The sequence below is a fragment of the Jaculus jaculus genome, chromosome 21 (assembly GCF_020740685.1).
Source record: "Jaculus jaculus isolate mJacJac1 chromosome 21, mJacJac1.mat.Y.cur, whole genome shotgun sequence".
In the NCBI taxonomy this organism is placed as follows: Eukaryota; Metazoa; Chordata; class Mammalia; order Rodentia; family Dipodidae; genus Jaculus; species Jaculus jaculus.
The window spans coordinates 13,436,118-13,463,569 of record NC_059122.1 but is presented as its reverse complement, the minus strand read 5'-3'; the positions used below and the strand labels follow the sequence as shown (position 1 = coordinate 13,463,569).

General features: G+C 54.5%; 3 protein-coding genes across 3 annotated transcripts in view; 1 reads left to right on the top strand and 2 right to left on the bottom strand.

The window, feature by feature from the left end:
- Window positions 1-11,122, top strand: part of Mast1 (microtubule associated serine/threonine kinase 1) — a 40,191-nt gene extending 29,069 nt beyond the window's left edge. Inside the window, exons 18-26 of the mRNA XM_045139316.1 lie at window positions 634-743; window positions 2,183-2,361; window positions 2,457-2,710; window positions 4,754-4,960; window positions 5,731-5,960; window positions 6,645-6,767; window positions 6,860-6,996; window positions 8,372-8,559; window positions 9,785-11,122. Of these exons, the coding sequence (XP_044995251.1) occupies window positions 634-743; window positions 2,183-2,361; window positions 2,457-2,710; window positions 4,754-4,960; window positions 5,731-5,960; window positions 6,645-6,767; window positions 6,860-6,996; window positions 8,372-8,559; window positions 9,785-11,046 (2,690 nt within the window). The 3' untranslated portion in view covers window positions 11,047-11,122. The remainder of the gene's footprint in view (window positions 1-633; window positions 744-2,182; window positions 2,362-2,456; window positions 2,711-4,753; window positions 4,961-5,730; window positions 5,961-6,644; window positions 6,768-6,859; window positions 6,997-8,371; window positions 8,560-9,784) is intronic.
- Window positions 11,123-12,043: 921 nt separating this feature from the next.
- Dnase2 (deoxyribonuclease 2, lysosomal) lies at window positions 12,044-16,397 on the bottom strand. Its single transcript, XM_045139256.1, has 6 exons — window positions 16,157-16,397; window positions 15,188-15,368; window positions 15,003-15,081; window positions 13,673-13,837; window positions 13,373-13,570; window positions 12,044-12,731 (listed from the first exon to the last, which is right to left on the bottom strand). The coding sequence occupies exons 1-6, from the start codon at window positions 16,258-16,260 to the stop codon at window positions 12,364-12,366; spliced, it is 1,095 nt and encodes a 364-aa protein (XP_044995191.1). The 5' UTR covers window positions 16,261-16,397; the 3' UTR covers window positions 12,044-12,363.
- Window positions 16,398-18,151: 1,754 nt separating this feature from the next.
- On the bottom strand, window positions 18,152-22,836 carry Klf1 (Kruppel like factor 1). Its single transcript, XM_004672455.3, has 3 exons — window positions 22,734-22,836; window positions 21,134-21,971; window positions 18,152-18,327 (listed from the first exon to the last, which is right to left on the bottom strand). The coding sequence occupies exons 1-3, from the start codon at window positions 22,806-22,808 to the stop codon at window positions 18,152-18,154; spliced, it is 1,089 nt and encodes a 362-aa protein (XP_004672512.1). The 5' UTR covers window positions 22,809-22,836.
- Window positions 22,837-27,452: the final 4,616 nt, after the last annotated feature.

Genomic DNA, 27,452 nt, shown 5'->3' with positions numbered 1-27,452 from the left:
GGCAGGGGTAGGAGGATCGCTATGTTTGAGGCCAGCCTGGAACTACAGAGTGAGTTCCAGGTCAGCCTGGGATAGAGTGAGCCCCTGCCCTGAAAGAACAAAATGAAACAAACGTGAAAAGACAACAGGGATTTATATATACGTATATATGTGGGTCAGTGCAGAGTGCTTGGTGTTTGCCTAGCTGGTATGATGTCCTAGGTTCAATCCCAGTGACGCAAACAAAGAGAGAGAGAGACTGAGTTGCCTTTGGGGGCGGTGTGGTGGGACAGCAACATGGGGTTACGCTAAGAGCGAGGACTGTGGCAGGAGGTAGACTTGGAGCCTGAACGAAAAGGCAAGTTCTCAGGTAGAACTTGAGCTTGGGCTGCCACGAGGAGGCCTGGTCAAGAGTCAGGCAGAGAGCTCCTGCTGGGATCTGGGTTGTGGCTGTGCGTGGACGGGGCTAAGCGGAGAGACTCCACCTGTGCGTGTGTGTGTGTGTGTGTGTGTGTGTGTGTGTGTGTGTGTGGTGTGTGTGTGTGGTGGGGCGGGGGCCCAGCCTGATGCTGACCTGAGAGGGGGTGTGGCTGACCTGTAGGCCGGGCTGGAACCCCGCTGAGCAGGGGGCCACCGGCCCGCCTTCCTCCTCAGCCCGCTCAGACAGGTATCACCACGTGAACTCCTACGACGAGGACGACACCACCGAGGAGGAGCCCGTGGAGATCCGCCAGTTCTCCTCCTGCTCTCCGCGCTTCAGCAAGGTGGGCGGGGCTGGGCGGGGAGGGGGCTCTGCTTGGGTGGGGGAAGCTGGTACAGGAGGGCTGGAGGGGGCCTTCGGGGAGCGGAGTCTCCAAGGCAGTGCCCTGTCGCCAAGGTACCAACCAGGTGGGAGCCGGGCAGGGGATTGATGCCAGAGGCCTTTGGCATTGAGTGGATTTGGCGAACATGACAGAGAGATGGGGCCAAGCTGAGCTGAGGTCTTCCCTTAAGAAGCAACTTGCTGGGCTGGAGAGATGGCTTAGCGGTTAAGCGCTTGCCTGTGAAGCCTAAGGACCTCGGTTCGAGCCTCGGTTCCCCAGGTCCCACGTTAGCCAGATGCACAAAGGGGGCGCACGCGTCTGGAGTTCGTTTGCTGGCGCGCCCATTCTCTTTCTGTCTCCCTCTATCTGTCTTTCTCTCTGTGTCTGTCGCTCTCAAATAAATAAATAAAAATTTACAAAAAAAAAAAGCAACCTGCTATTCTCTCCCTGTCTTTCTCTCCCCTTTCTCTTTCTCTCTCTCTCCCTCCCTCTTTCTCTGTCAAATAAATAAATAAATAATATATGTTTTTAAAAGGCTGGAGGGATGGCTTAGCGGTTAAGGCACTTGCCTGCAAAGCCAAATGACCCAGGTTCAATTCTCCAGGACCCACGTTAGCCAGACGCACAAGGGGGCGCACGCATCTGGAGTTCATTTACACTGGCTGAAGGCCCTGGCGCGCCCATTCTCTCTCTCTTTGTCCCTTTCTCCCTCTTTCTCTGTCAAATAAATAAATAAATATATTAAAGAAGCAACTTGCCCAGCCTAGTTGCCCATAGACCTGAATTTGGTGGAGACCTGGGAAGACCAGCCAGGTAAAGTGCCTTCGTGATGGCACCACAGGGCTGGGTTCAAGAACAAGGCAGTGCCAGCTGTGGTGGTTCACGCCTTTAGATCCCAGCACCCAGCACTGGGGAGGCAGAGGTAGGAGGATCCAAGTCAGTTTGAGGCCACCCTGAGAGACTACATAGTAAATTCCAGGTTAACCTGGGCTAGAGTGAGACTCTACCTCAAAAAAAGGAACATGACCAAGACAGAGATTAAGGCACTTGCCTGCAAAGCCTAACGACCCGAGTTCAATCCCCCAGCACTCACTTAAAGCCAGATGCAAAAAGTGGCATGTGCACCTGGATTTTGTTTACAGTGGCTGGAGGCCCTGGCGTGCCCATTTTCTCTCTCTCTCTCTCTCTCTCTCTCTCTCTCTCTCTCTGCTTGCAAATAAAAAAAGAACAAGACAGGCTTAATTTGTGGTGCAGAGCTACAGTGGGAGAACTGTACATTATTGGACACTGGGGTCGGTGGACACCGTGTGGTTTGCGCCTGTCCAACTGTCAGGAAGCTGATGGGTCCCAGGGCAAAGCCTCACCACCCTCTACGCGCCCCCACCCCCCGGTGTTTGTAGGTGTATAGCAGTATGGAGCAGCTGTCGCAGCACGAGCCCAAGACCCCCGTGGCAGCATCTGGGGCCACCAAGAGGGACACGAGTACCAAAGGCCCCGAGGAGAAGGTGGCTGGCAAGCGGGAGGGCCTGGGCGGCCTGACTCTGCGCGAGAAGACCTGGAGAGGAGGCTCCCCGGAGATGTAAGCAGGGGGAGGGGTGGGTCTGGGGGAGACGATGGGGGGGGGTTTACTGCGGCTGGATGGGCGTGTGTCCCTGACCACCCCCGTCCTCGCAGCAAACGCTTCTCGGCGTCCGAGGCCAGTTTCCTGGAGGGCGAGGCCAGCCCTCCGCTGGGCGCGCGCCGGCGCTTCTCGGCGCTGCTGGAGCCCAGCCGCTTCAGCGCCCCGCAGGAGGACGAGGACGACGCCCGGCTCCGCAGGCCCCCCCGGCCCAGCTCCGATCCCCCCGGCTCGGGCTCGCTGGACGGTCGGGCCCCCAGAGAGGCGGCTCCGGGGGAAGGCACGCCCAGCGCAGGGGACTCCGAGGCGGGTGAGTGCTCGGCCCGGCCAGTCCCCGGGGCGACTACGGTTCAGGGCGCATGGTGCTGAGCGCATGTTCACGCAAATCAGATTTGCAAGAGCTCCTGTCTAGAATTCCCAGTGAGGGGCTGGGGGCGTGGCTCAGTGGTAGAGCTCCTGCCTAGAATCCCCCAGTGAGGGGCTGGGGGCGTGGCTCAGTGGTAGAGCTCCTGCCTAGAATCCCCCAGTGAGGGGCTGGGGGCGTGGCTCAGTGGTAGAGCCCCTGTCTAGAATCCCCCAGTAAGGGGCTGGGGGCGTGGCTCAGTGGTAGAGCTCCTGTCTAGAATTCCCCAGTGAGGGGCTGGGGCGTGGCTCAGTGGTAGAGCCCCTGCCTAGAATCCCCCAGTGAGGGGCTGGGGTGTGGCTCAGTGGTAGAGCCCCTGTCTAGAATCCCCCAGTGAGGGGCTGGGGCGTGGCTCAGTGGTAGAGCCCCTGCCTAGAATCCCCCAGTGAGGGGCTGGGGGTGTGGCTCAGTGGTAGAGCTCCTGCCTAGAATCCCCCAGTGAGGGGCTGGGGGCGTGGCTCAGTGGTAGAGCTCCTGCCTAGAATCCACAGTGAGGGGCTGGGGTGTGGCTCAGTGTTAGAGCTCCTGCCTAGAATCCACAGTGAAGGGCTGGGGGCGTGGCTCAGTGGTAGAGCTCCTGTCTAGAATCCCCCAGTGAGGGGCTGGGGGCGTGGCTCAGCGGTAGAGCCCCTGCCTAGAATCCACAGTGAGGGGCTGGGGGCGTGGCTCAGTGGTAGAGCTCCTGCCTAGAATCCCCCAGTGAGGGGCTGGGGGCGTGGCTCAGTGGTAGAGCTCCTGCCTAGAATCCCCCAGTGAGGGGCTGGGGGCGTGGCTCAGTGGTAGAGCTCCTGCCTAGAATCCCCCAGTGAGGGGCTGGGGGCGTGGCTCAGTGGTAGAGCTCCTGCCTAGAATCCCCCAGTAAGGGGCTGGGGGCATGGCTCAGTGGTAGAGCTCCTGTCTAGAATCCCCCAGTGAGGGGCTGGGGGCGTGGCTCAGTGGTAGAGCTCCTGCCTAGAATCCACAGTGAGGGGCTGGGGGGCGTGGCTCAGTGGTAGACCCCCCTATCTAGAATCTCCCAGTGAGGGGCTGGGGGCGTGGCTCAGTGGTAGAACCCCTGCCTAGAATCCACAGTGAAGGGCTGGGGGCGTGGCTCAGTGGTAGAGTTCCTGCCTAGAGTCACACAGTGAGGGGCTGGGGGCCTGTCTCTGGCCAGAATGCTTTCCTCACTTGGACCAGACCCTGAGTTTCATCCTCAGGTGGCAAAGCAAAACTACCAGGCAGATGGGGTACTTCATGTTTGTAATTCCAACACTGACTGGTGAGAGTCAGGCCAGCCTGGGCCACGTAGCAAGACCATATTAAAAATAAATAAATATGGGGAGGTAATAGGATGTAGAATGGAATTTCAAAGGAGAAAGTGGGGGGGGGGAGGGAGGGAATTCACATGGGATTTTTTTATAATCATGGAAAATGCTAATAAAAATTTAAAAAAAAAATACATAAAAGAGGAGTGGTGGCTGTCACCTCTAATCCCAGCACTTGGGAGGTAGAGGTAGGAGGATCATTGTGAGTTCAAGGTCACCCTGAGACTTCATACAGTGAATTCCAGGTCAGCATGGGCCTGAGTGAGACCCTACCTGGAAAAAACAAAACAAAACAAAACCCAGCCATGCTAATTCCAGCGCTTGTGAGGCTGAGATAGGAGGAACTTTGTCAATTTGAGGCCAGCATGGACCAAATAGTTAATTCCAGGTCAGCCCGGGCTATAGAGAGACCCTATATCAATTAAAAAAAAAAAAGATAAAATATGCCACGTTAACAGCCACGTTAACAGCAAAGCAGACGGACACCCAGGACTCTTTGTCAGGGGCTGTGCCCAATGCCTATGTGACCTGCTTCTGTGAAACTCACTGTGCAGAAGGGAAGGGAAGTGGGAAGTGCCTTCCAAGGAATGGCACCAGAAGCCCCTGGCCTCGAACTGACTTCTAACCCACTTGCTCTCTCCTGCAGCTGAGCGCTCACGCCCAGGTGACCTCTGCCCACCCTCGAAAGACGGGGATCCATCAGGCCCGAGGGCCACCAATGACTTGGTTCTGCGCAGGGCGCGACACCAGCAGATGTCAGGGGATCCTGCCATAGAGAAGCGGCCTTCTCGAACCGGGGGCAAAGTAATCAAGTCAGCCTCCGCCACCGCCTTGTCAGTCATGATTCCTGCAGGTGAAGCCGGGCCCCACCCGCCAGGGGAGGGGGGCTACCTGCAGTTGCCTTAGGACGGACTGGTGGAAAAGGGCCTTGTCTCTGTCCTTGGTGATGGTTCCAGAAGGGACAGATGAGTGTCTGCTCTGGAACTTTAACTAGAGAGGGAGGATCCATACTGGATGGCTGTGTCTTGTTGGCCCTGGCCTCTGGTTTTGCTGTTTTAGTTTTAGTTTTAGTTTTTCGAGGTAGGGGTTCACTCTAGCCCAGGCTGACCGGGAATTCACTATGTAGTCTCAGGGTGGCCTTGAACTTGCGGTGATCCTCCTACCTCTACGTCCCAAGTGCTGGGATTAAAGGTGTGTGCCACCATGCCCAGCCTTGTTTTGTTTTTTAATATTTATTTATTTATTTATTTTTGGTTTTCCGAGGTAGGGTCTCACTGTATCCCAGGCTGACCTGGAATTCACTCTGTAGTCTCAGGGTGGCCTCGAACTCACAGCAATCCTCCTACCTCTGCCTCCCGAGTGCTGGGATTAAAGGCATGCGCCACCATGCCCAGCTAAATATTTATTTATTTTGAGAGAGAGAGAGAGAAAGATGCAGATATAGAGAGAATAGACACACCAGGGCCTCCAGCCGCTGCAAACAAACTCCAGACGCATGCGCCACCTTGTGCATCTGACTCCTGTGGATCCTGGGGAATCAAACCTGGGTCCTTTGGCTTTGCAGGCAAGCGCCTTAACCACTAAGCCACTCCTCCAGCCCTGGCCTCTGTTTTGTGTCTGCAGTGGATCCACACGGAAGCTCGCCCCTCGCTAGTCCTATGTCCCCTCGATCTCTCTCCTCCAACCCCTCTTCCCGAGACTCTTCCCCCAGCCGGGATTACTCACCAGCTGTGAGCGGACTGCGCTCCCCCATCACCATTCAGCGCTCTGGCAAGAAGTATGGCTTCACGCTACGTGCCATCCGTGTCTACATGGGCGACTCGGACGTCTACAGTGTCCACCACATTGTCTGGGTGAGTGCTCACGGGCTAGAGGACGGGAGGAGAGAAGGCCGCCTGAGATCCCACCCAGTTCACACCCTGGAGCGCTGCCGGCTGGGTGAGACTTCCTGTAACGCTCTCTTGCTTAGCTCTCTCATGCTCCGTACCTTCATCTATACAGTGGGGAGAATAGTGACCGCTTCCTAAAGAGATAGGAGCCGGGGGTGTGGTGGCGCACGCCTTTAATCCCAGCACTCGGGAGGCAGAGGTAGGAGGATCGCCGTGAATTCAAGGCAACCCTGAGATTATATATCCAATTCCAGATCAGCCTGAGATAGAGCGAGACCCTATCTTTTTAAAAAATATTTTATTTTTATTCACTCCTTTATTTATTAGACAGAGAAAAAGGGAGAGAGAGAGAGAGAGAATGGGCACTCCAGGGCCTCCAGCCGCTGCAAACGAACTCCAGACGCATGTGCCCCCTTGTGCATCTGGCTAACGTGGGTTCTGGGGAATTGAACCTGGGTCCTTTGGCTTTGCAGACAAACGCCTTAACCGCGAAGTCATCCCTCCGGCCCTTTTTTAAAAAATATTTTGTTTTTATGCGAGACCCTATCTTGAAAAAAACAAGAAAAGAGAGGTGGTGGGTGTGTCTATAAGACCCTTTCACTAGCCTTAGTCCCTTAACCTTGCCTCTGTGGGGTTGTCCCTCCCCAGCATGTGGAAGAAGGAGGCCCAGCCCACGAGGCCGGGCTCTGCGCAGGGGACCTCATCACCCACGTGAACGGGGAGCCCGTGCACGGCATGGTGCACCCTGAGGTGGTGGAGCTCATTCTGAAGGTGAGGGAGGAGCTGCGGGGCAGGAGGCGTGGGAGGGAGGAGGCCTGGGCAGCCTGCAACGTGGAGATCGCCCGTCTGTCGTCTTCTCTCAGAGCGGCAGCAAGGTGGCAGTGACCACCACACCCTTCGAGAACACCTCCATCCGCATTGGGCCCGCTCGGCGCAGCAGTCACAAGGCCAAAATGGCTCGAAGGAACAAGAGGCCCTCAGCCAAGGATGGACAGGAGAGGTGGGTAGGGCCTGCTTCCAATGTCGTAGTGCGGTCTTGGAGCAAGACAGGAGCAGGGCCGGGGCGGGGGGGGGGGGGGAGGCTGACAAGGGAAGGGCACAGAAGGGAAGTGTCTGGAAGGACAGGCACAGCAGGGGTGAGGTCTGGAACATGAAGGCTGGGAAACAAGGGAAGCGGGCTGGAAGGATGGCTCAGCATTTAAGTAAGGCGTTTGCCTTCAAAGCTAAAGAGCCCAGGTTGGATTCCCCAGGCTGAGGCAGAATTGCCACAAGTTCAAGGCCAGACAGAGCTACACCGTGAGTTCAAATCCATCCCCATGGTTATGTAGTGAGGCCCTGTCTCTAAAATAAAAAAAGAAAGAAAGAGATAACGTGCTTGGCTTAGCAAGAGGATTTTGTTGTTGTTGTTTTCTTTTTTCTTTTTTCTTTTTGTGTGTATATATATATATATATATTTTTTTTTTTTTTTTGAGGTAGGGTCTCTCTGTAGCCCAGGCTGACCTGGAAATCACTATGTAGTCTCAGGATGGCCTCAAACTCACAGCGGTCCTCCTACCTCCTACCTCTGCCTCCACAGTGTACCACTACACCTCCTTTTTTTTTTTTTTCTTCAATTTTAGAGAGAGAATTGACATGCAGGGCCTCAGCCCTTTGTGCCACCTAGTGGGCATGCGCGACACACATTTGTGCATCTGGTTTAGGTGGGATCTGGAGAGTCAAACATGGGTCCTTGGTTTTCCCAGGCGAGCACCTTAACTGCTAAACCATCTCTCCAGCCCTTCCTCCCCCCCCCCCCCCCCCGTTAATGGTGTAGTTTAAACCTAGGATTTCATGAATGCTAGGTAAGCACTCCATCACACCCTAACCCCAAGAAAACACTTGGAGGGACGAGGGAGTCTTCTCTTTTCTTTTTTTAAAAGACAGGGTTTCACTATATACCCTTGTCTGGTCTCAAACTTACAGCTATCTTTTTGCCTCCAAGTATGGGCCTCCACTCCCAGTCCAAGAGAATAGCTTTGATCAGTGGCTGTGGCCAGGGTTCCGGTGGATTTGAGGGCCAGAGAAGAGCCCAGTGAGGCTCAGTCAAGCGAACTAACCCTGACGGGTGGGTTACAGCGAAGGGGAAGGAAGGGACTAGAGGTGTGTTCGTGGGGAGGGGGGACGGTGAGCATAAGTGGCTGGTTTTGTTAGATGGAAGCCTAGAAGGGGTGAGCTGGATCTAAACCGAGAGGAGCCAAGCAGGATCGAGCCTAGACAGGTGGATTGTGGAAGGGAGGGAGGGGCTAGCAGGAGCCTGAGGGCCGCTGCTGCCCAGAGGCGGTGGGGCTGAGAACTCTGGAGTCGTCACAGATCCGGCCACCCTCCTGTGTCCCCAGCAAGAAGCGCAGCTCCCTCTTTCGGAAAATCACAAAGCAGTCGAACCTGCTGCACACCAGCCGCTCCCTGTCGTCGCTGAACCGATCCCTGTCGTCCAGTGACAGTCTCCCCGGCTCTCCCACGCACGGGCTGCCCGCCCGCTCTCCCACGCACAGCTTCCGGTCCACGCCCGACTCCGCCTACCTAGGTACACTGCTCCTGGGTGGGTGGATGGATGGATGGGTGGCTGAGTTGGGTGGATGGATGGGTGGATGGGTAGATAGGTAGGTGGATGGATAGATGGGTAGGTAGATGGATGGGTGGATGGATAGATAGGTGAATGGATAGATGGGTTGGTGGATGGATGGGTGGATGGATAGATGGGTAGGTGGATGGATGGGTGGATGGATAGATGGGTTGGTGGATGGATGGGTGGATGGATAGATGGGTAGGTGGATGGATGGGTAGGTGGATGGATAGATGGGTAGGTAGATGGATGGGTGGATGGATAGATAGGTGGATGGATAGATGGGCAGATGGATGGATGGGTGGATGGATAGATGGGTTGGTGGATGGATGGGTGGATGGATAGATGGGTTGGTGGATGGATGGGTGGATGGATAGATGGGTTGGTGGATGGATGGGTGGATGGATAGATGGGTAGGTGGATGGATGGGTGGATGGATAGATAGGTGAATGGATAGATGGGTTGGTGGATGGATGGGTGGATGGATAGATGGGTAGGTGGATGGATGGGTAGGTGGATGGATAGATGGGTAGGTAGATGGATGGGTGGATGGATAGATAGGTGGATGGATAGATGGGCAGATGGATGGATGGGTGGATGGATAGATGGGTTGGTGGATGGATGGGTGGATGGATAGATGGGTTGGTGGATGGATGGGTGGATGGATAGATGGGTAGGTGGATGGATGGGTGGATGGATAGATAGGTGAATGGATAGATGGGTTGGTGGATGGATGGGTGGATGGATAGATGGGTAGGTGGATGGATGGGTAGGTGGATGGATAGATGGGTAGGTGAATGGATAGATGGGTTGGTGGATGGATGGGTAGGTGGATAGATGGGTAGGTGGATGGATAGATGGGTAGGTGGATGAATAGATGGATAGGTGGATGAATGGGTGGATGGATAGATGGGTAGGTGGATGGATGGGTGGGTGGGTGGGTGGATGGATGGATGTATAGATGGGCGGGTGGATGGATGGGTCTATGTATAGATGGGCGGGTGGATGGATGGGTGGTAGGTGGATGAATGGATGGATGGATAGATGGGCGGGTGGATGGATGGGTGGTAGGTGGATGGATGGATGGATGGGCGGGTGGATGGATGGGTGGTTGGGTGGACGGATGGTAGGTGGGCCCAGGGACCTGGCAGTCCTCTTGAGGCCCGCGTCTCCTCTGGCCCAGCAGGTGCCTCTTCCCAGAGCAGCTCTCCAGCATCCAGCACGCCTAACTCCCCAGCGTCGTCGGCGTCGCATCACATCCGTCCCAGCACGCTGCACGGGCTGTCCCCGAAGCTGCACCGCCAGTACCGCTCTGCGCGCTGCAAGTCCGCCGGCAACATTCCGCTGTCGCCTCTGGCGCACACGCCGTCCCCGACCCAGGCGTCCCCGCCGCCGCTGCCAGGCCACACGGTGGGCAGCTCGCACACCACACAGAGCTTCCCGGCCAAGTTGCACTCGTCGCCCCCAGTTGTGCGCCCGCGCCCCAAGAGCGCCGAGCCCCCGCGCTCGCCCCTGCTCAAGCGCGTGCAGTCAGCCGAGAAGCTGGGCGCCTCGCTGGGCGCAGACAAGAAGGGAGCCCTGCGCAAGCACAGCCTCGAGGTGGGGCACCCCGATTTCCGCAAGGACTTCCACGGCGAGCTGGCTCTGCACAGCCTGGCCGAATCTGAAGGAGAGACGCCTCCCGTCGAGGGGCCCGGGGCCACCCGGCAGGTGGCCATGCGGCGCCTGGGCCGGCAGGAGTCGCCCCTGAGCCTGGACCCCTTGCTGCCCGAGGGCACCCCCAGGCCCACGGCTTCAGGCAAGGAAAAAGAATCCCCGGGCGGAGGCCCCGAGGCTTGCACCCCGCCCCGCGCCGCAGCGACCACCCCGGGGAGCCGGACCCTGGAGCGGGACTCCGGCTGCACGCGGCACCAGAGCGTGCAGACCGAGGACGGTGCCGCCGGCGGGGTGACCAAGGTGGCCAAGGCGGCGCTGAGCCCCGTGCAGGAGCACGAGACGACGACGGGACGGCGCAGTAGCTCCGGGGAGGCGGGCACGCCCCTGGTGCCCATTGTGGTAGAGCCCGCGAGGCCAGGAGCCAAGTCCGAGGCGCCGCAGCCACCGTGCAGAGACTCCAAGGGCCTGCAGGAACCTGCACCCCACGTGCCTCCGGTGCCCCAGGCCCCAAAGGGTCGGGAGCGCTGGGTGCTGGAGGTGGTGGAAGAGCGGACCACGCTGAGCGGCCCTCGCTCCAAGCCAGCCTCGCCCAAGCTCTCCCCAGACCCCCAGACCCCCACCCAAGCCCCAGGGAGGAATGCGCCCGGGGGCGCAGGCGCGCCAGCCCCACCCGCGTCCCTCCTGGTCCCCGGCACCAAGCCGGAAGCAGGGCTGACCCACCGGTGTCCTGCTGAAGTTGTACCTCCAGCAGGCCTCACCAAAAAGGGGGCGCCCACTTCCACAGCCAAGTAGGCCGCTGGTCCCGCGCCGTACAGCCGCCTGTATACATATGTACACATATAAATAAAGTGCGTCCTCCGTGCTGCGAGCTTGACGGGGATCACCTACTCCCCCCACCCCCAGGGCAGGAAGAGAGACCCTGTCTCAGCCACAGGCCCCTTTTCTTCTTTTGGTTTTTCGAGGCAAGGTCGCACTCTAGCTCAGGGTGATGTGGAACCCGCTCTGTAGTCCCAGGCTGGCCACGAACTCGTGGCCGTCCTCCGACCTCTACCTTCCGAGTGTTGGGATTAAAGGCCTGCGCCGCCACCTCCGGCTCCCCGGGCTCTTTTTCTTGTGAGTACTCATAACTCTAGCATGAAGAGGGAAGGGGGGCTGGGGGTGGTGGCCCAGGTGAGCCCAGGCTAGAGTGAGACCCTACCTCGAAAAAATTAAAAAAAAAACAAAACACGTTAGCTGGGCGTAGTGATGCACGCCTTTAATTTCCAGCACTCGGGAGGCAGAGGTAGGAGGATGGTTGTGAGTTCGAGGCCATCCTGAGACTACATAGTGAGTTCCAGGTCAGCCTGAGCCAGAGTGAGACCCTACCTGGGGGAGGGTGGGGGAAGAGTTTCCAATGGACACTTCCTATGGTCCACCTGCTTATGGGTCCTCAGATAGCCAAGAGCTACCAGCTTACCTTCAGGCAGTTGTGATGCAAGACTGGAATATCCATGCCCACAGGGGGTAAGGTTGACCTCATCCGTGAATTTCTCTTTTTTAAAAATATTTATTTGAGAAGGAGAGAGAGAGAGAGGGAGGGAGGGAGAGAGAATGGGTGCACCAGTGCCTCTACCCACTGCAAATGAACTCCAGATGCATGTGCCACCTTGTGCATCTGGATTACATTATTAGTACTGGGAAATTGAACCTGGGTCCGTTGACTTTGCAGGCAAGCTCTTTAACCACTAAACCACCTCTCCAGCCCAGTGATTTTTTTGTTTGTTTGTTTGTTTTTTCAAGGTACAGTCTCACTCTAGCTCAGGTCAACCTGGAATTCACTATGTCATCTCAGGGTGGCCTCAAACTCTCAGCAATCCTCCTACGTCTGCCTCCAGAAAGCTGGGATTAAAGGCGTGCGCCACCACACCCAGCAGGATTCTCATTTTTGCGGAGTGGTAGACTCAGAGGTTAATGTACCTAATTAGTGTCACCTGACTACAAAGGAGCTGAGATGGCACGCACACTTAAGTCCAGGGCTGGAGGTGTAGCTCGGAGTAATGGCCTGGCATACTTGAGGCCCTGAATTGAGGCCACAGAAAACAAATTCAAGTCCAAACGAGTTCCTGAGTCTCAGCCACTGGGCTTCCGGGCTCCATCCTCCTCCCCACAGGGTTGCCACGCCTTCACCAGGGGCCGGAAGGCCTTCCAGAGGGCCGGCAGCTGGGCACACAGAGTGCCTCCACCCCGATGTTCCTCTCCGGCGTTCCGATTCATGTCACCCACGCAGGCCCAGGGCCCTTCCGGGGCCACGCACCATTTGGAGTGATCCTCAGTGGCATTGAAAGCTGGACCAGCTGGTCCAGGGAAACTTGTCTGTGTCACGTCCAGAATTTGCTGGGTCCCAGAGCAGTTGGAGGGCAGGACACCTGGAGACTTTGGCCAGAACTGGACCTGCAGGTCCCTGCCAAGGGCTGCTGCCAGCCAGCCAGAGTACAGGTCTGCAGGGGGCAAGATCACGGCAGGGTTACTTCTCAGGATCCCCCAGGCCACTCTCCGAGCTCAGACGCCAACCCCCATGGCAATGCCACAAACAGAGCTTACAGCAGGCCGGTCAAGGGGCCTCACGCCTGCGATCTGAGCACTGGGGAGGCTGAGGCAGGAGGGTCTGGACATCAAGTCCAGCCTGAGCTAGACAGTGAGACCCTTTCTCAAAACAAATAGCCCAGCCGGGCATGGTGGCGCACGCCTTTAATCCAAGCACTCGTGAGGCAGAGGTAGGAGGACTGCTGTGAGTTCCAGGTCACCCTGAGACCACATAGTGAATTCCAGGTCAGCCTGGGCTACAGAGAGACCCTACCTCGGGGGGGGGGGGGGAAGCCCTTGAGCCAGGAGTGGAGGTGCACGCTTTTAACCCCAGCACTTGGGAGGCAGAGGTAGGGGGATCGCCATGAGTTTGAGGCCACCCTGAGACTAAGTAGTGAATTCCAGGTCAGCCTGAGCTACAGTGAGACCCTACCTCAAAAAAACAAATAAATAAATAAAAACGACTTGGACTCTACATGTGGTTTGCCCTAAGGCCTGGGCACTCCAGACACCTCCCTCCATAAAGAGCTCTCCAATGGTCAACCTCTCAGCTCACCATCTCCGAACTTCCCAGATTTGGCAAAGCTCTGGAAGGTAGCCCCTGCTTGTGACGTGAGCGTGACGCTGTTGTTCCAGGGTTCGTGGAGGACATGGTGACCCTCGATCACTTCCGCCAGGACAGGGAATTTCTGAGCAAAGATGCCTTCTAGTTTGTGGTCGTAAACCAGGGGGTAGGTGTACATCAGCTGCTCGCCTTGGAGACAAGGGGAGGAGGAACGGGAGAATGGAATTCTGACTGACTGAGGAATGTGGGGCTCGCCCCCCACGCCACCCCCACCCGGCTGATTGCACTCACCGATCCTTAGGAACTGGGTGAGGGGGAAGGACACGCAGAGAAGGGTCTGACCGTAGGTGTGGGCGTTAGGAGGCCAGCTGTATGTGCCGGAGGAGACGGGAGGCGGGAAGCGAGGCACGCTGTGGACCATCCAGAAGCCCCCTTCTTGATCAAAAAGCAGGACACCTTCAGCAGAAGAGAGAACAGGGCGCCGCTGTGAGCACGCCCCTCAAGCCTCCAATCAGGAACACTGGCTCGTTCTGAATGGAGTCTTCTTCAAAATTTTTGTTATTTATGAGAGAGAGAGAGAAAAAGAGGTAGACAGAGAAAATGGGCATGCCAGGGCCTTCAGCTGCTGCAAACGAACTGCAGATGCATGTGCCCCCTTGTGCATCTCGCTTATGTGGGTCCTTTGGCTTTGCAGGCAAGTGCCTTAATGGCTAAGCCTTAGTTTTAAAAAAAAAATGTTTTAAAATATGTATTTTTAAACGTCTATTTTTATTTATTTTCAAGCAGAAAGAGATGGTGAGAAGATGAATGGGCACGTCAGGGCCTCCAGCCACTGCAAACCAGGTGCATGAGCCACCATGAGCATCTGGCTTTATGTGGGTACTGAGGAATCGAGCCAAGGTCATTAGGCTTTGGAGGCAAGTGCCCTAACCTCTGAGTCTCTCCAGCACACCATGTATGCATGTATGTATGTATGTTTGTATGTATGTATGTGTATATATATGCATATATATATGTATATATATATATATATATATATATATATATTTTTTTTTTTTTTTTAATTGGAGAGAGAGAGAGGCAGAGAGAAAAGGCACGCCAGGGCTTCCAGCCACTGCAAACGAACTCCAGACACATGCGCCCCTAGTGCATCTGACTTATGTGAGTCCTGGGGAATTGAGCCAAGGTCCTTCGGCTTAGCGGTTAAGGCCATATCTCCATAGATATATATATATATATATATAAAATTAAATTATATAATTTAATAATTATTTTATTTTATATTTAACTTATAATAATTAATAATATTCTATTATATATATAATTTTTATTTAGTTATTTGAGAGAGAGAGGGAGAAACGGGGGAGAGAGAGAATTGGTGTACCAGAGACACATATGCCACCTTGTGCATCTGGTTTACATGGGTCCTGGGTCCTTTGGCTTGGCATGTAAAGCCCCTTAACTTCTAAGCTAGTTTCTTCCAGCCCCTGAATAGAGTCCAGGAAAATGATGCCCATGATTTGCAAAGCGGGTCCCACTCCATAGGCAGGTCCAAGGTTACCTTAGGAGAAGACACAAGGCGTCTAAAGCCCTCCCAGGCCATGGAGAAGACAGGCCTCACCTTTCGTGTGCCCGCGGCTGGAAGAGCTGGTGGCTGCTCTCGATTTAGGCGGCTGATCATTGTAGAGCAAGAACGCGAGCTGTGGAAATGGACAGAGGCTAGTGAAGATCGCCCCAACCCCCCCCCACACACACACACACCCACAGGGCAGGACGCACCCCCAGGTTGCGCCTGCACCCAGTCACCTGGCTAGAGTTGCTCCTGTACAGCGGCAGCAGGCTGCGGCCCACGGCCCCCGCCGAGCTATTGATGGACTCCAGCCCATCCCGCCAACCCCCGGAGGTGCCGTCCAGGTACTTGTAGCGCAGACCCCTCCAGTCCGCACCCCCAGACCCGCTGTGGGCGGGCAGCTTGTACACCACGAACCTGGAGGTTGAGGGAGAAAGATACAGGTTTCAACGTCCCAGCACTCGGGAGGCAGAGGTAGGAGGATCGCCGTGAGTTCGAGGCCACCCGGAGACTACATAGTGAATTCCAGGTCAGCCTGGGCTAGAGTGAGACCCTACTTCAAAAAAAAAAGCTTGGGACTGGAGGGATTGCTTAGCCGCTAAGGCACTTGCCCTGCAAAGACAAAAGACGCAGGTTCAACTCCCCAGGACCCACGTAAACCAGATGCACAAGGTGGTACATGCGGCGTCTGGAGTTCATTTGCAGCCGCTGGGGATCCTAACATGCCCATTCTCTCTCCCTCTCAAATAATAATAGTAATGCCAGGCTGGAGAGATGGCTTAGTGGTGAAGGCGCATGCCTGCGAACCTAAGGACACTGGTTCAATTCTCCAGACCCAGTAAGCCAGATGCACAAGGGGGTGCATGGGTCTGGAATTCATTTGCAGTGGCTGGAGGCCCTGGTGCACCCATTCACACTCACTCTCTGTATCTCTAATGAATAAAAATAAATATTTAAATTTTTTTTTTCTTCTAAAAGTCAATAAACCCAGGCGTGGTGGCGCACGCCTTTAATCCCAGCACTGCGGGAGGCAGAGGTAGGAGGATCGCCGCGAGTTCGAGGCCACCCTGAGCCTCCATAGTGAATTCCAGGTCAGCCTGGGCCAGAGCGAGACCCTTCCTGGAAACAAGCACGCAGCAGGCTTCGGGTTTCGCATCCCGGGGGCGGGCGGCGCTGGCCGGCCCGGACCCCGCGCGCGCACTCACCAGTCCACCGGCTGCCCCGCGTCCCCGCGGCAGCCCAGGGCGTCGGCGGGGGGCCACGGCGCGGCCGCCAGCAGCAGCGCCAGCAGCAGGCTCCGCGCGCCCATGCGGCCGGCCGGATCCGGGGCTCCCGGGGCTCTGGCTACCCTAACACCCCCGGGAAGCCGAGCGGGAACTGGGCGAGCCTCGTGCTCCCAGGGCGGACCTTCACTTCCGGCGGCGCCGCCCGCGCACCCCCAATGCCACCCGGGCGCACCCCCAGGTCTCCTGACGTCAGGCTGTGCAGGCTCTGGCCACGCCCCCGCCGCCAAGGCCCGGACTCTGATTGGACGTCGTCGACATAGCTCCGCCCCCTTGTCACCAATCCAGTCTGCTTTCCACTTTTCGCCTTCGCAGGGCTGTCCTGCCTTCTGAATCCTGGCGCAAGTCAGGCATTAAAAAAAATTTTTTTTAATATATATATTTATTTTTATATATTTATTTGAGAGAGAAATGAAGAATGAGAGAATGAGCGCACCAGGGCCTCCAGCCACTGCAAACAAACTACAGATACACGTGCCACTTTATGCATCTGGCTTACGTGGGTCCTGGGGAATCGAACCGTGGTCCTTTGCCTTTGCAGGCAAGCGCTTTAACCGCTAAGACATTTCTTCGGCCCAAGTCAAGCATTTTAATCTTAATATATATATTATGTTACTATATGAGGAAAAGATTAAAATATATATTTATATATATATATATATAATATAGAAAATATGTAAATATTTTTTCAAGGTAGGGTTTCACTCTAGCCCAGGCTGACCTGGAATTCGCTATATAGTCTCAGGGTGGCCTTGAACTCACAGCGATCCTCCTACCTCTGCCTCCCAAGTGCTGGGATTAAAGGCGTGCGCCACCACACCCGGCTCTCTTTTTATTTTGACACATGGTCTTGGTAAGTTGTCCAGGCAGGCCTTGTGGACTGTGACCCTCCTGTCTCTACTTTCTGAATGACAGGCCTGCATCACTAGGCCACACTTGCACTGAGGGTTCTTAAAATGCCCCTGAAGTTGGAGACTTAGGGTGATCTCCTTGGGGGGAGAGAGAACTGAAAGGACTACTGCTTGTGAGATGTCTCAGGGAGTGAGGGGATGCCACAGCGCTGCAGATGAGGGTGTACGTGTGCCCCAATATCACCTCTCTGGGTTCTGGCTCCTCCCAATTTCCAGTCTCCAAGCCAGTCAGGCCCACACTGGTGTTATTATTAAACATTTTTATTTCTATTTATTTATTTATTTGAGAGAGAGAGAAAAAAAAAAAAACAAGTGTGCCAGGGCCTCCAGCTGGTGCAAATGAACTCCAGACGCATGTGCCACCTTGTGCGTCGGCTTACGTGGGTCCTGGGTAATTGAACCTGGGTCCTTTGGCCTTGCAGACAATCAGCTTGACAGCTAAGGCATCTCTCCAGCCCCCAAACTGGTTTTACACTGGGAGGGGCATTTTTATAGGAGCAGTGATCATTCACATCTGATGGTGTATCCCCTTCATAGACTCAGGGTCTCTGGGAAACCCCACCTACAACCTCCATGACCAGGGTTGCTTGAGAGCTGATCTGAGTGTCCATTTCAGTCCACTGATTTGGTGGTCTGTGTGTCGCTTCCTGTGACTGAGGATTTGTGGGAGTCTATCCTGGGTTCGTCTACAGGTCAGCTTTTTCTTTTTCTTTTATTTATTTGAGAGACAAGAGAGAATGGGTGCACCACAGCCTCCAGCCGCTGCAAACTCCACACGCATGCGCCACCTTGTGCATCTGACTTACATGGGTCCCGGGGAATCGAACCTGGGTCCTTTGGTTTTGCAGGCAAGCACCTTGATGGCTGAGCCATCCCTGCAGCCCAGTGGCTCAGTTCTTGATCTTGGGAGATCTGTAGTGCAGCGAGTCCAGAGGCGCGTCCTTGGCAAAAAGTGACTCTTGCTCCATCCCCAGTGCCTGCCCAGATCCAAGCGCAGGGATGGGGCTCAAAGGTGGCGCTTCATGTGCAAGGCCAGATGATCGGAGCGAGAGAAAGCGCGTGGACAGAGTCTGCAGGGGAAGGGACGATGCCCTGTGTGCTTCCGGTAGTGGCGCGTCAGCTCGTCAGAGCGAGCGAACCTCCAGTCGCAGCCTTCCCACGAGCAGGCATACGGCTTCTCTCCTGGGGTGGGGTGGGGGGAAGGTGGAGAAGCTGTGAGCCCCATTGTCAATCCCACCCAGCCTCCTGGCCCCCTGCATCTGGCTGAAGGAGCCAAGCCTGGGGTTTAGCAAGAGAGCAGTTATGTAGGCCACAGAACTGAAGGAGCTCGCGACGCACTCGCCTTTAATCCCAGCAGTCAGGAGGCAGAGGTGGGAGGATCACCGTGAGTTCGAGTCCAGCCTGAGACTACATAGTGAATTCCAGGTCAGCCTGCACTAGAGTGAGACCCTACCTCGAAAAACAAACAAACAAACAAACAAAAAAAACAAAAGAAAAAAAAAACTGAAGGAGGCATTCATTCACAGAGGCTGGTCCTGTTCACACCAAGTCCTGTCTTTTTTGTTTGCTTTTTCAAAGCAAGGTTTTATTCTAGCCTAGGCTGACTTGGAACTCACTCTGTAGCCCAGGCTGGCCTGAAACTCACAGTGATCCTCTTTCCTTGGCTTCTGAGTGGTGGGATAAAAGCAGTGCCTCACCACTCACGGCTAACGTGTTCCCCCTCCCCCCCTCACCACCCCCCCCCACCCCACCCCCAGTCTTGTGACCCTGCCTTTTACTGGCCCGTGACCCTGCACTCATGTGCCTTACTTCCTGTTCCATACCAGCAGAACACTTCCTATACACTAATACCTTACTTCTGTTTTTACTTTTTATTTATTTATTTTTTTGTTTTGTTTTGTTTTTGGTTTTTGGTTTTTCGAGGTAGGGTCTCACTCTGGCCCAGGCTGGCCTGGAATTCACTGTGTAGTCTCAGGGTGGCCTTGAACTCGTGGCGATCCTCCTACCTCTGCCTCCCGAGTGCTGGGATTAAAGGCATGCGCCACCACGCCCGGCTTACTTCAGTTTTTAAATATTTCATTTATTTATTTATTGAAGGGGGGGGCAGATAGAAAGAATGTGTGTACCAGGGTCTCCAGCCATTGCAAACAAACTCCAGACACATGAGCCACCTTGTGTATCTGGCTTACGTGGGCACTGGGGATAGAACCTGGGTCCTTAGGCTTCACAAGCGAGTGTCTTAACCTTCCTTTTGAGTCCTGATGTGGTCATCTGCCTTGCACCTGTGGACACTCCCTCTGTGGCCCCACCTTGCCCCTGACCTCCGTGGGAGCCTTGAAGTCCAACCTGATATTCTGAGTCTTGTCCCCGTGATTAAAGCCTTTTTCCTCTCTCAAATAAATAAATAAAAATAAAATATTTATTTTAAAAAATTCCCATTTAAGGGCTGGAGAGATGGCTTATTGGTTAAAGCGCTTACCTGCAAAGCCAAAGGACCCAGGTCACCTCCCCAGGACGCACATAACCCAGATTCACAAGGTGGCGATGCCTCTGGAATTCGTTTGCAGTGGTTGGAGGCCCTGATGTGCCCATTCTCTCTCTCTCTCTCCTTCTCAAATAAATAAATAAAAATATAATGTTTCTAAAGCTTTTTCCTCCTGCTATCCAGGCTTCTGTACTGATCTGTACTCCTGGCCAGGGCCTGTCCTCCGCTCCTGGAATCTTCTTCCTCCTATCGCCTCAGTCTCCTAGATATTACTCCTTTCCTTCTTGCCTGCTTATATCTGGGCCCTCCATTAGTCAACCCTGAAACTCTGGGTATCTTTATCCCCGGGGCTGCCTCCATCCCAAGCAACTACTAGGCTGAAAGAGATGGCTTAGCAGTTAAGGCGCTTGCCTGCAAAGCCAAAGGACCCAGGTTCGACTCCCCAGGACCCACGTAAGCCAGATGCACAAGGTGGTGCACGCATCTGGAGTTCATTGCATCAGCTGGAGGCCCTGGTGCACCCATTTTCTCTCTCTCTACCTGCCTCTTTCTCAAATAAATACATAAAAATAAATTTTAAAAAATACTGTGCTGGGCGTGGTGGCCCATGCCTCTAATCCCAGCACTCGGGAGGTGGAGGTAGGAGGATCGCTATGAGTTCGAGCCCACCCTGAGACTACATAGCTAATTCCAGGCCAGCCTGGGCCAGAGTGAGACCCTACCTCGAAAAAACAAAACAAAAACCAAACAAACAAACAGTGTGAGGGCTGGAGGGATGGTTTAGCAGTTAAGGCATTTGCCAGCAAAGCCAAAGGACCTAGGTTCAATTCCCCAGGACCCACGTTAGCCAGCTGCACATGGTAGCACATGGGTCTGGAGTTCGTTTGCAGTGGCTGGAGGCCCTAGCGCGCCCATGTTCTCGCTCTCTGTCAAATAAATAAAATACAGTGTGAGCCTTTAGCATTCCAGGATGGGGCTCTCCCCTTAGTGCCTCCTCTAGCTCCGTCCCCTCTCCAGCCACCCATCTGTTTTCAGCTCGTCCATTCACCCCTGGCCCAGATCTTACATATTGGCTTCCAGCTTTTGGTACCCCTGAGAGTTCTTTTTTTCTTTTCTTTTCTTTCTTTTTTGGTTTGTTTTGTTTTTCGAGGTAGGGTCTCCCTCCAAACCAGGCTGACCTGAAGTTCTCTATGTGGTCTCAGGGTGGCCTCGAACTCACTGTGATCCTCCTACCTCTGTCTCCCGAGTGCTGGGGTTAAAGGGGTGCGCCACCACACCTAGCTGCCTTGATACCCCAGACGCGTTCCCCAGATCCGCCCCCTACCCTCATCCCACCCCTATCCCCTCCTCCACCCCCGTCCTTGAAACTCCAAGGGCTCCTCACTCGGCCTGTAGCCACGCCTCTAACACCCTAAGCCCATCCTCTGGCTGGCACCTCCTTGTTTTTTTGTTTTTGCTTCGGGCTCCCCAAACCCCACCCCAACCCTGAGCCCCGCTCCTTACCGGTGTGCGTGCGCAGATGAGCCTTCAGGTGCGAGCTCTTGGTGTAGCTCTTGCCGCAGCCCTCGTGCGTGCACCGGTGCACCGCCTGCTTCTTGCGCGCCAGCACGCGCCGGCCGCGCTTGGATGGAGCATCCTCGGGAATCAGTCCCGGGTCTCCAGCGGTCCCCCTGAGTCCCGCGCCCACCGTACCCGGTCCCAGGCAATTCAGAAAGGACGGGGCAGGTCTGGGAGAAGGCGCCGCGTGCCCGCGGAAGAGCTGGAAGTGCCCTTGGTACTGCGCGGGCGGGTACAGCTCGGGGTACCCGGGCAGCAAGCCGTAGGGAGCGCCAGGCTCCGCGGGCACCGAAAGCCCGGTCCGCGGGAAGTAGCTGGCCGTGGAGCCCGCTCCCGACTCGGAGTACACCTGCTGTAGCGACATCACCTTGGGCTCGGGTACCTGGGTCAGGGTCGGGGCCGGGGCCACGAAGGGCTCCGGGGCTGGGGCGCGCGGGGGAGGGTGCTGCGCCCAGCCCGCGTGCCCCTCGGGACCCAGAAGCCCAGCCATCAACCCCGGGCTTCCCGCGTAGGTGTTCACAGTCTCGGGCTGCGGTGGGTATGGTGTCCCTGGGCCCTCGCCCGGTGCCAGGACACAGCTCCAGGGCGCACCAGGTGGCTCGGGGCCGCCGGGGAAGTTGGTGAGAAAAAGGTCGGGGACCCAGAAGCAGGTGGCATCCTTCTGGGCGGTGGCGTCCTCGTCCCTCGCCGGAGGGTACTCGGGTTTCAGGCTCACTTGAAGGCCAGGCTCTGAGAGGTCCGGGGGTCCCGGGCCCATGTCCTGTGATTCGTTGGCGCACCACCGCTGCTGGAAGGAAGCGCGCTGCTGAATGATGCGTTGACCCTGGCCTACTTGTGTCCCCTTGGGACCGCCCGATGGGGTAGGCTGGTGGCCAGAGGCTTCGGAGAGAGGTTCTGTTTGCCTATCACTCCCCCCATACACACTGTGCCCCCTAGCCCCCTCTTCAACTCCAGACAAGTCCGTCAGTTCTGGCTGGAGACAGATAAGACTCCCATTATCAGGAACCACATACAGATGGGGGGGCGGGGAGGGGGGAAGGGCTGACCAAGCTTGGTGATGGGAAGCGGTGGGGCAGGGCCAGCCTTGACTCAGTTTCCCTCCGATCCTCCTTGCCTTCCCCATCTCCCAACAAGCTTCATTCTCAGCTAGGGTGGCGCACGCCTTTAATCCCAGCCCCAGGGAGGCAGAGAGACGTAGGAGGATCGCTGTGAGTTCGAGGCCACCCTGAGACTACATAGTGAATTCCAGGTCAGCCTCTACCTCGGGAGGAAAAAAAATTTTTTTTTTCATACCCAAAGCCTAGCCATCCCTGGGACACCGTTACTGAAATTTTGTCCCTCTGAGCTTGGCACTGAGCTCAGAACTGTTAATGAAATAGGTCCCACCGGAACCTCATGTCCCTTGACCACATTATTCCATAGCCAAACTCAGTTCCCCCCCACACACCCTGGGCACAGTGAGATGCAGGCCCAGCTGCGCCCCCTCCCCACCACCGCGGTCAGCACCTCGGGGCCCAGCAGGTCCCCTGCTCCCACCTGGCCCCACCTTAAGGAAGTCTTCCTGAGTGTTCAGGGCAGTGAGCGAGTTGATGGAGGGTAAAGCAGTCTCTGCCACGGCCATGGCTGGCCGGTGCCCTCCCTGGGCCTCAGGCCTCCTGTCGGTCCGTCTTCTGCCTTGTGGGCTCTGAGGCGCTGTGGGCCCCTTGGAGGGCTCCTCTCCACCCTTAGCTCATTGGCTGTTGCTACACTGATAAGACCCAGGCAAAGGGGGGGGGGCTGTCACGTTGTGGTGAACAGATCTCACCTCAACCTGTTTGGGACTGGGACCAGACCTAAAAACCAGCCCTGTATACAAAACCAAGTCAGATATCAGGCATTGGGGGGTTCCCTGGCTGGGGGGGGGGGCTTGGTAAAAGGTTCTGAGCACTCCCCTCCCCCCGCACAAAGAACTAAAACTCCTGGGGAGGGGTCTTCTTTGAGCCTTCCCTCTTCAAGAAGGAAAGGTAGGAAAGGTGAGTATTTTGAGAAGGGTCTTATAGGACCCCAGCCCCTAACCCATCTCTGCATCCCTCTTCCTCCCCAGCAAACAGCCACAACAGTGCAGATGGCGGGACTTGGCACACGCGGGCATTATCAGACCCACCAGATGAACGAGGCCGCTATCAGGTGGGGGCCCAGCACAGCCCAAGCTATGTGCCACGGTGAGGGCGCAGCTACACACTAGCTTGTCTTTGAATCTGCCTGAGTTGTGAACTGCCCGGGTCTGAGCCCTTTGGCAGTAGAGAGCCCCCCAATCCCCACTACAAACCGGTAGTGCCTACCATGGGCTTTTGGGTGAGTCACAGCTCCTGTACCTTGTGGGTGCGATAGGGCCACTGGATCAAGTCACAGGCACTGTCTTCCTTTTAGGAGATTGGAACTTTGAGTCTTGTGTCTGAACCTGGCTGTTGGTTGGTGAGTCCTCCACATGGTGGAGGACATAGGATTCTGAGAAGGGGGGCGGTCTGCTGGGCATGGAGGCGCACGCCTTTAATCCCAGCACTGGAAAGGCAGAGGTAGGAGGATCACCATAAGTTCGAGACCACCCTGAGACTACATAGTGAATTCCAGGTCAGCCTGGGCTACAGTGAAACCCTGCCTCCAAAAGAAAAAGAAAAGAGAGAGCGAGTAGCCAGGTGTTGGTGGCGCACTCCTTTAATCCCCGCACTCCAAAGGCAGAGGTAGGAGGATCACCATAAATTCGAGACCACCCTGAGAGTACAGTGAATTCCAGGTCAGCCTGGGCTACAGTGAAACCCTACCTCAAAAATTAAAAAAGAAAGAGAGAAAGAAAAGAGAGAGAGAGAGAGAGACATCATTCTAGTGCCCAGGAAGCCGTGGTAGGAGACATGAACACACAGTTAACAGCCACATACAGCCCTGCAATTACATCGTGACCCAAGGTCCTCCGGGCACCTCAGCCACACGTACCATATGATGGTATATACACAGTTATCCCTCAGTATCCACTGGGGATGCTCAAGTTCCTTATAGGCAGCGGTAGAAGGATCACTGTGAGTTCAAGGCCACCCTGAGACTCCATGGTGAGTTCCAGATCAGCCTGGCCTAGAGTGAGACCCTACCTCGAAGGGAAATAAAAGGAGCCGGGTGTGGTGGTACACACCTTTAATCCCAGAACTTGGGAGGCTGAGGTAGGAGTTCGAAACCACCCTGAGACTACACAGTGAATTCCAGGTCAGCACGTGCTAGAATGAGACCCTACCTCGAAAAACAAACAAACAAAAATAGTAATAATAAATAAATCCTCTTTTGCAATCCATAGCTCCATCAATATTAGGGTTTAATTTTTTTGTTTCTGTGTGTGGCATATACACATGAATGTACACTTGTGGCATCCTATATCCTACATGTGGCAGGGGTCACTCCCCTGAAGTGACCAGAGTGGAACCAGGTGCTCTGCTCTCTGGCTTCTCAGCCTGCTCTCGTCTGTGGCAGTCTTCCCTGTGGGGCTCTCTGCTCCTCTGCAGGACTACAGTTACAGGCCAACATGGAATCTGGAGATGTGAACTTGGGCAGTCTCGGGCTGCCCAGCCCCTCATGCTTGCACAGGAATGCACTTAACTGTGGGGCCATCCCTCCGGCCGTGTGAGTGGTGGGCTGTGGTGGAGCACACCTTTAATATCCCAGCACTCAGGAGGCAGAGGTAGGAGGATTGCTAGCTGTGAGCTCAAGGTCAGTCTGGGATTCCACAGTGAGTTCCAGGTCAGTTTGGGGTAGACCTGCCTCGAAAAACAAAACAAAATCAATAAAATAAAAGGGAAAAGAAGGAAAGAAGGCTAAGGCTATAGCTCAGTGGTAGAGTACTTTCCTAGCATGCACAGGGTTACGGGTTCAGTCCCTAGTACTGACATTAAAACATAACATAGTAATTACATAGAACCTATCTATGAAACCCTGTCTTAGGCTTCATTTACTTATTTACTTACATAGTTCATGACTTGCTTTTTTTTGGTTTTTTTTTTTTTGTTTATTTATTTACTTATTTGAGAGAGAGAAAGAGGCAGATAGATAGAGAAAGAATGGGCACGTCAGGGCCTCCAGCCGTTGCAAAAGAACTCCAGACGCATATGCCCCCTTGTGCATCTGGCTTACATGGGTCCTGGAGAATTGAGACTCGAACCAGGGTCCTTAGGTTTCACAGGCAAGCTCTTAACCACTAAGTCATTTCTCCAGCCCCGTTTTTTTGTTTTTCTGAGGCCGGGTCTCACTGTAGTTCCAAGCTGGCCTCCAACTATTCTGAACCTCCTGAGTTCTGGAGTTAGAGGTTAATACCACCACACCCAATTCTCCTATGTACTTCAGATTATCTCTAGATTAATTATAATGCGCAGCACACTGTAAAGCCTGTGTCAACAGTTGTTATATTGTTTAACCTAGCAACTCATGATACCACAGCCAGGCAGCCCTGCAGGCAGAGATCACAATGACACACACAGATGGGTGCTGAAATAATCATACAGTTTCACAATCCCATTTAGAGATCTGGCCACACTGAACAAACTCATGGGAATTCCTAGGTATGTTGTCATTGTCACATTAAAGATGTAGACCCATAGCTGGGTCAAGCACGGGGATCGCCTGAGGTTCAAAAGCATGAAGTGTGGCCACATGTGACTGCTCACAAACATGCAATTGTACAGCTAGATGAACATTATCAAACTGTCGCAACCTCGGGAGGAAGCTTGCTCTTTTATGTAAAGTCTTTAAATTTTTTTTTATTATTTTTTAAAATATATTTTATTTATTTATTTGAGAGAGAAAGAGGTAGGGCAAGAGAGAGAGAAAATGGGCGTGCCAGGGCCTCCAGCCGCTAAAAATGAACTCCAGACACATGCACCTCCTTGTGCATCTGGCTTACATGGGTCCTGGGGAATTTAACCAGGGTCCTTTGGCTTTTCAGGCAAACACCTTAACCACTAAGCCATATCTCCAGACCTATTTTTTTTAGTATTATTTATTAGAAAGACAGAGAGAGAGAATAGACATATCAGGGCCTCTAGTCACTCCTAATAAACTCTAGACACATGCACCACCTTGTGCAATTGGCTTAGTGGGTACTAGGGAATCGAACCTGGGTTAGTTTCTGCAGGCAAGTCCCTGAACTAAGCCATCTCTGCAGCCCAAAAGCTTGCTGCTTTTAGGCAGGTTCAGTTAGGGACAGAAGCCCAAAGAGAGAACCACAAGTTTCCATCCCGCAGGAATGGAACTTGGTGTCTGAGGGAGAGCCATGCACAACGGCTGCAGCGCCCCCTGCTGTCCACAGTGCGGCACATCGCCTAGGCGGGCATGCCTTCGGGATTTGCCCTTTAACTCTACAAACGAATCTGGTCTTTCCCTTCCACACCCAAATCTGAGTTAAGTATTCATTTTCTTTTCTTTTCTTCTTAACAATAGACTTTTATTTAAAAAAAAAAAACTTTTTTGTTTATTTATTAGAGAGAAAGAGAAAGAGGTAGGGAGAGAGAGAGAGAATGGGTGCACCAGGGCCTCTAGCAGCTGCAAAGGAACTCCAGATACACACGCCCCTTTGTGCATCTGGCTTACGTGGGTCCTGGGGAATCAAACCTGGATCTTTTGGCTTTGCAGGCAAACACCTTCAGAGCTAAGCCAGCTCTCCAGCCCAATAATCCATTTTCTTTTCTTTCTTTCTTTCTTTTTTTTTTTTTTTTTTTTTTTTTTTGGTTTTTCGAGGTCTCGCTTTAGCCCAGGCTGACCTGGAATTCACTATGTAGTCTCAGGGTGGCCTGGGGTGAGGATTGGCATCTGGTTGGGAGTGCAGGTTCCTTGGGAAAACGTGGCCCAAAGATATGACTAACTTACAACTTCCCCAGGGCAGTGAGCGAGGTCTAAGCCCTGACTTGGTGGTCTGTCATTGCCCAGAGCGCCAGAGCACTCCAGAAGCCACGCCTGCTCCAGAAAGATTGAAGGACAGCAGGTTGTGGATGGAGAGCAGTTAGGAGCCAGGGAGGAAGAGGGATGGAACTGGATGGAGAGCTATGGAGAGTTCCAGTCATCTCAGGACAGCAGGTTTTGTGAGAAGGAGTTTAGGAACAGTCATATCTACATGTTAAGGGGAGAAGCCCAGAAGGTGGGAAGATCCACGGGCAACTAGGTCCCACCATTTGGGGGCATAAAGGCTACTGGTTATTCAGACACAGTCCCACAATTACTCCATCCCATGCAGTCAGATCTCATGAGAGGAGAA

Excerpts from the sequence above, each read along its gene's own strand:
- Dnase2 (XM_045139256.1), bottom strand. The coding sequence starts at position 16,260 with ATGGGCGCGCGGAGCCTGCTGCTGGCGCTGCTGCTGGCGGCCGCGCCG. Across the intron at positions 15,369-16,156 it reads GCGGGGCAGCCGGTGGACTG|GTTCGTGGTGTACAAGCTGC; the intron begins GTGAGTGCGCGC and ends CTCAACCTCCAG. Across the intron at positions 13,838-15,002 it reads CAGCCGCGGGCACACGAAAG|GTGTCCTGCTTTTTGATCAA; the intron begins GTGAGGCCTGTC and ends CTTCTGCTGAAG.
- Klf1 (XM_004672455.3), bottom strand. The coding sequence starts at position 22,808 with ATGGCCGTGGCAGAGACTGCTTTACCCTCCATCAACTCGCTCACTGCC. Across the intron at positions 21,972-22,733 it reads CTCAGGAAGACTTCCTTAAG|CGGTGGTGCGCCAACGAATC; the intron begins GTGGGGCCAGGT and ends TCCTTCCAGCAG. Across the intron at positions 18,328-21,133 it reads TCATCTGCGCACGCACACCG|GAGAGAAGCCGTATGCCTGC; the intron begins GTAAGGAGCGGG and ends ACCCCACCCCAG.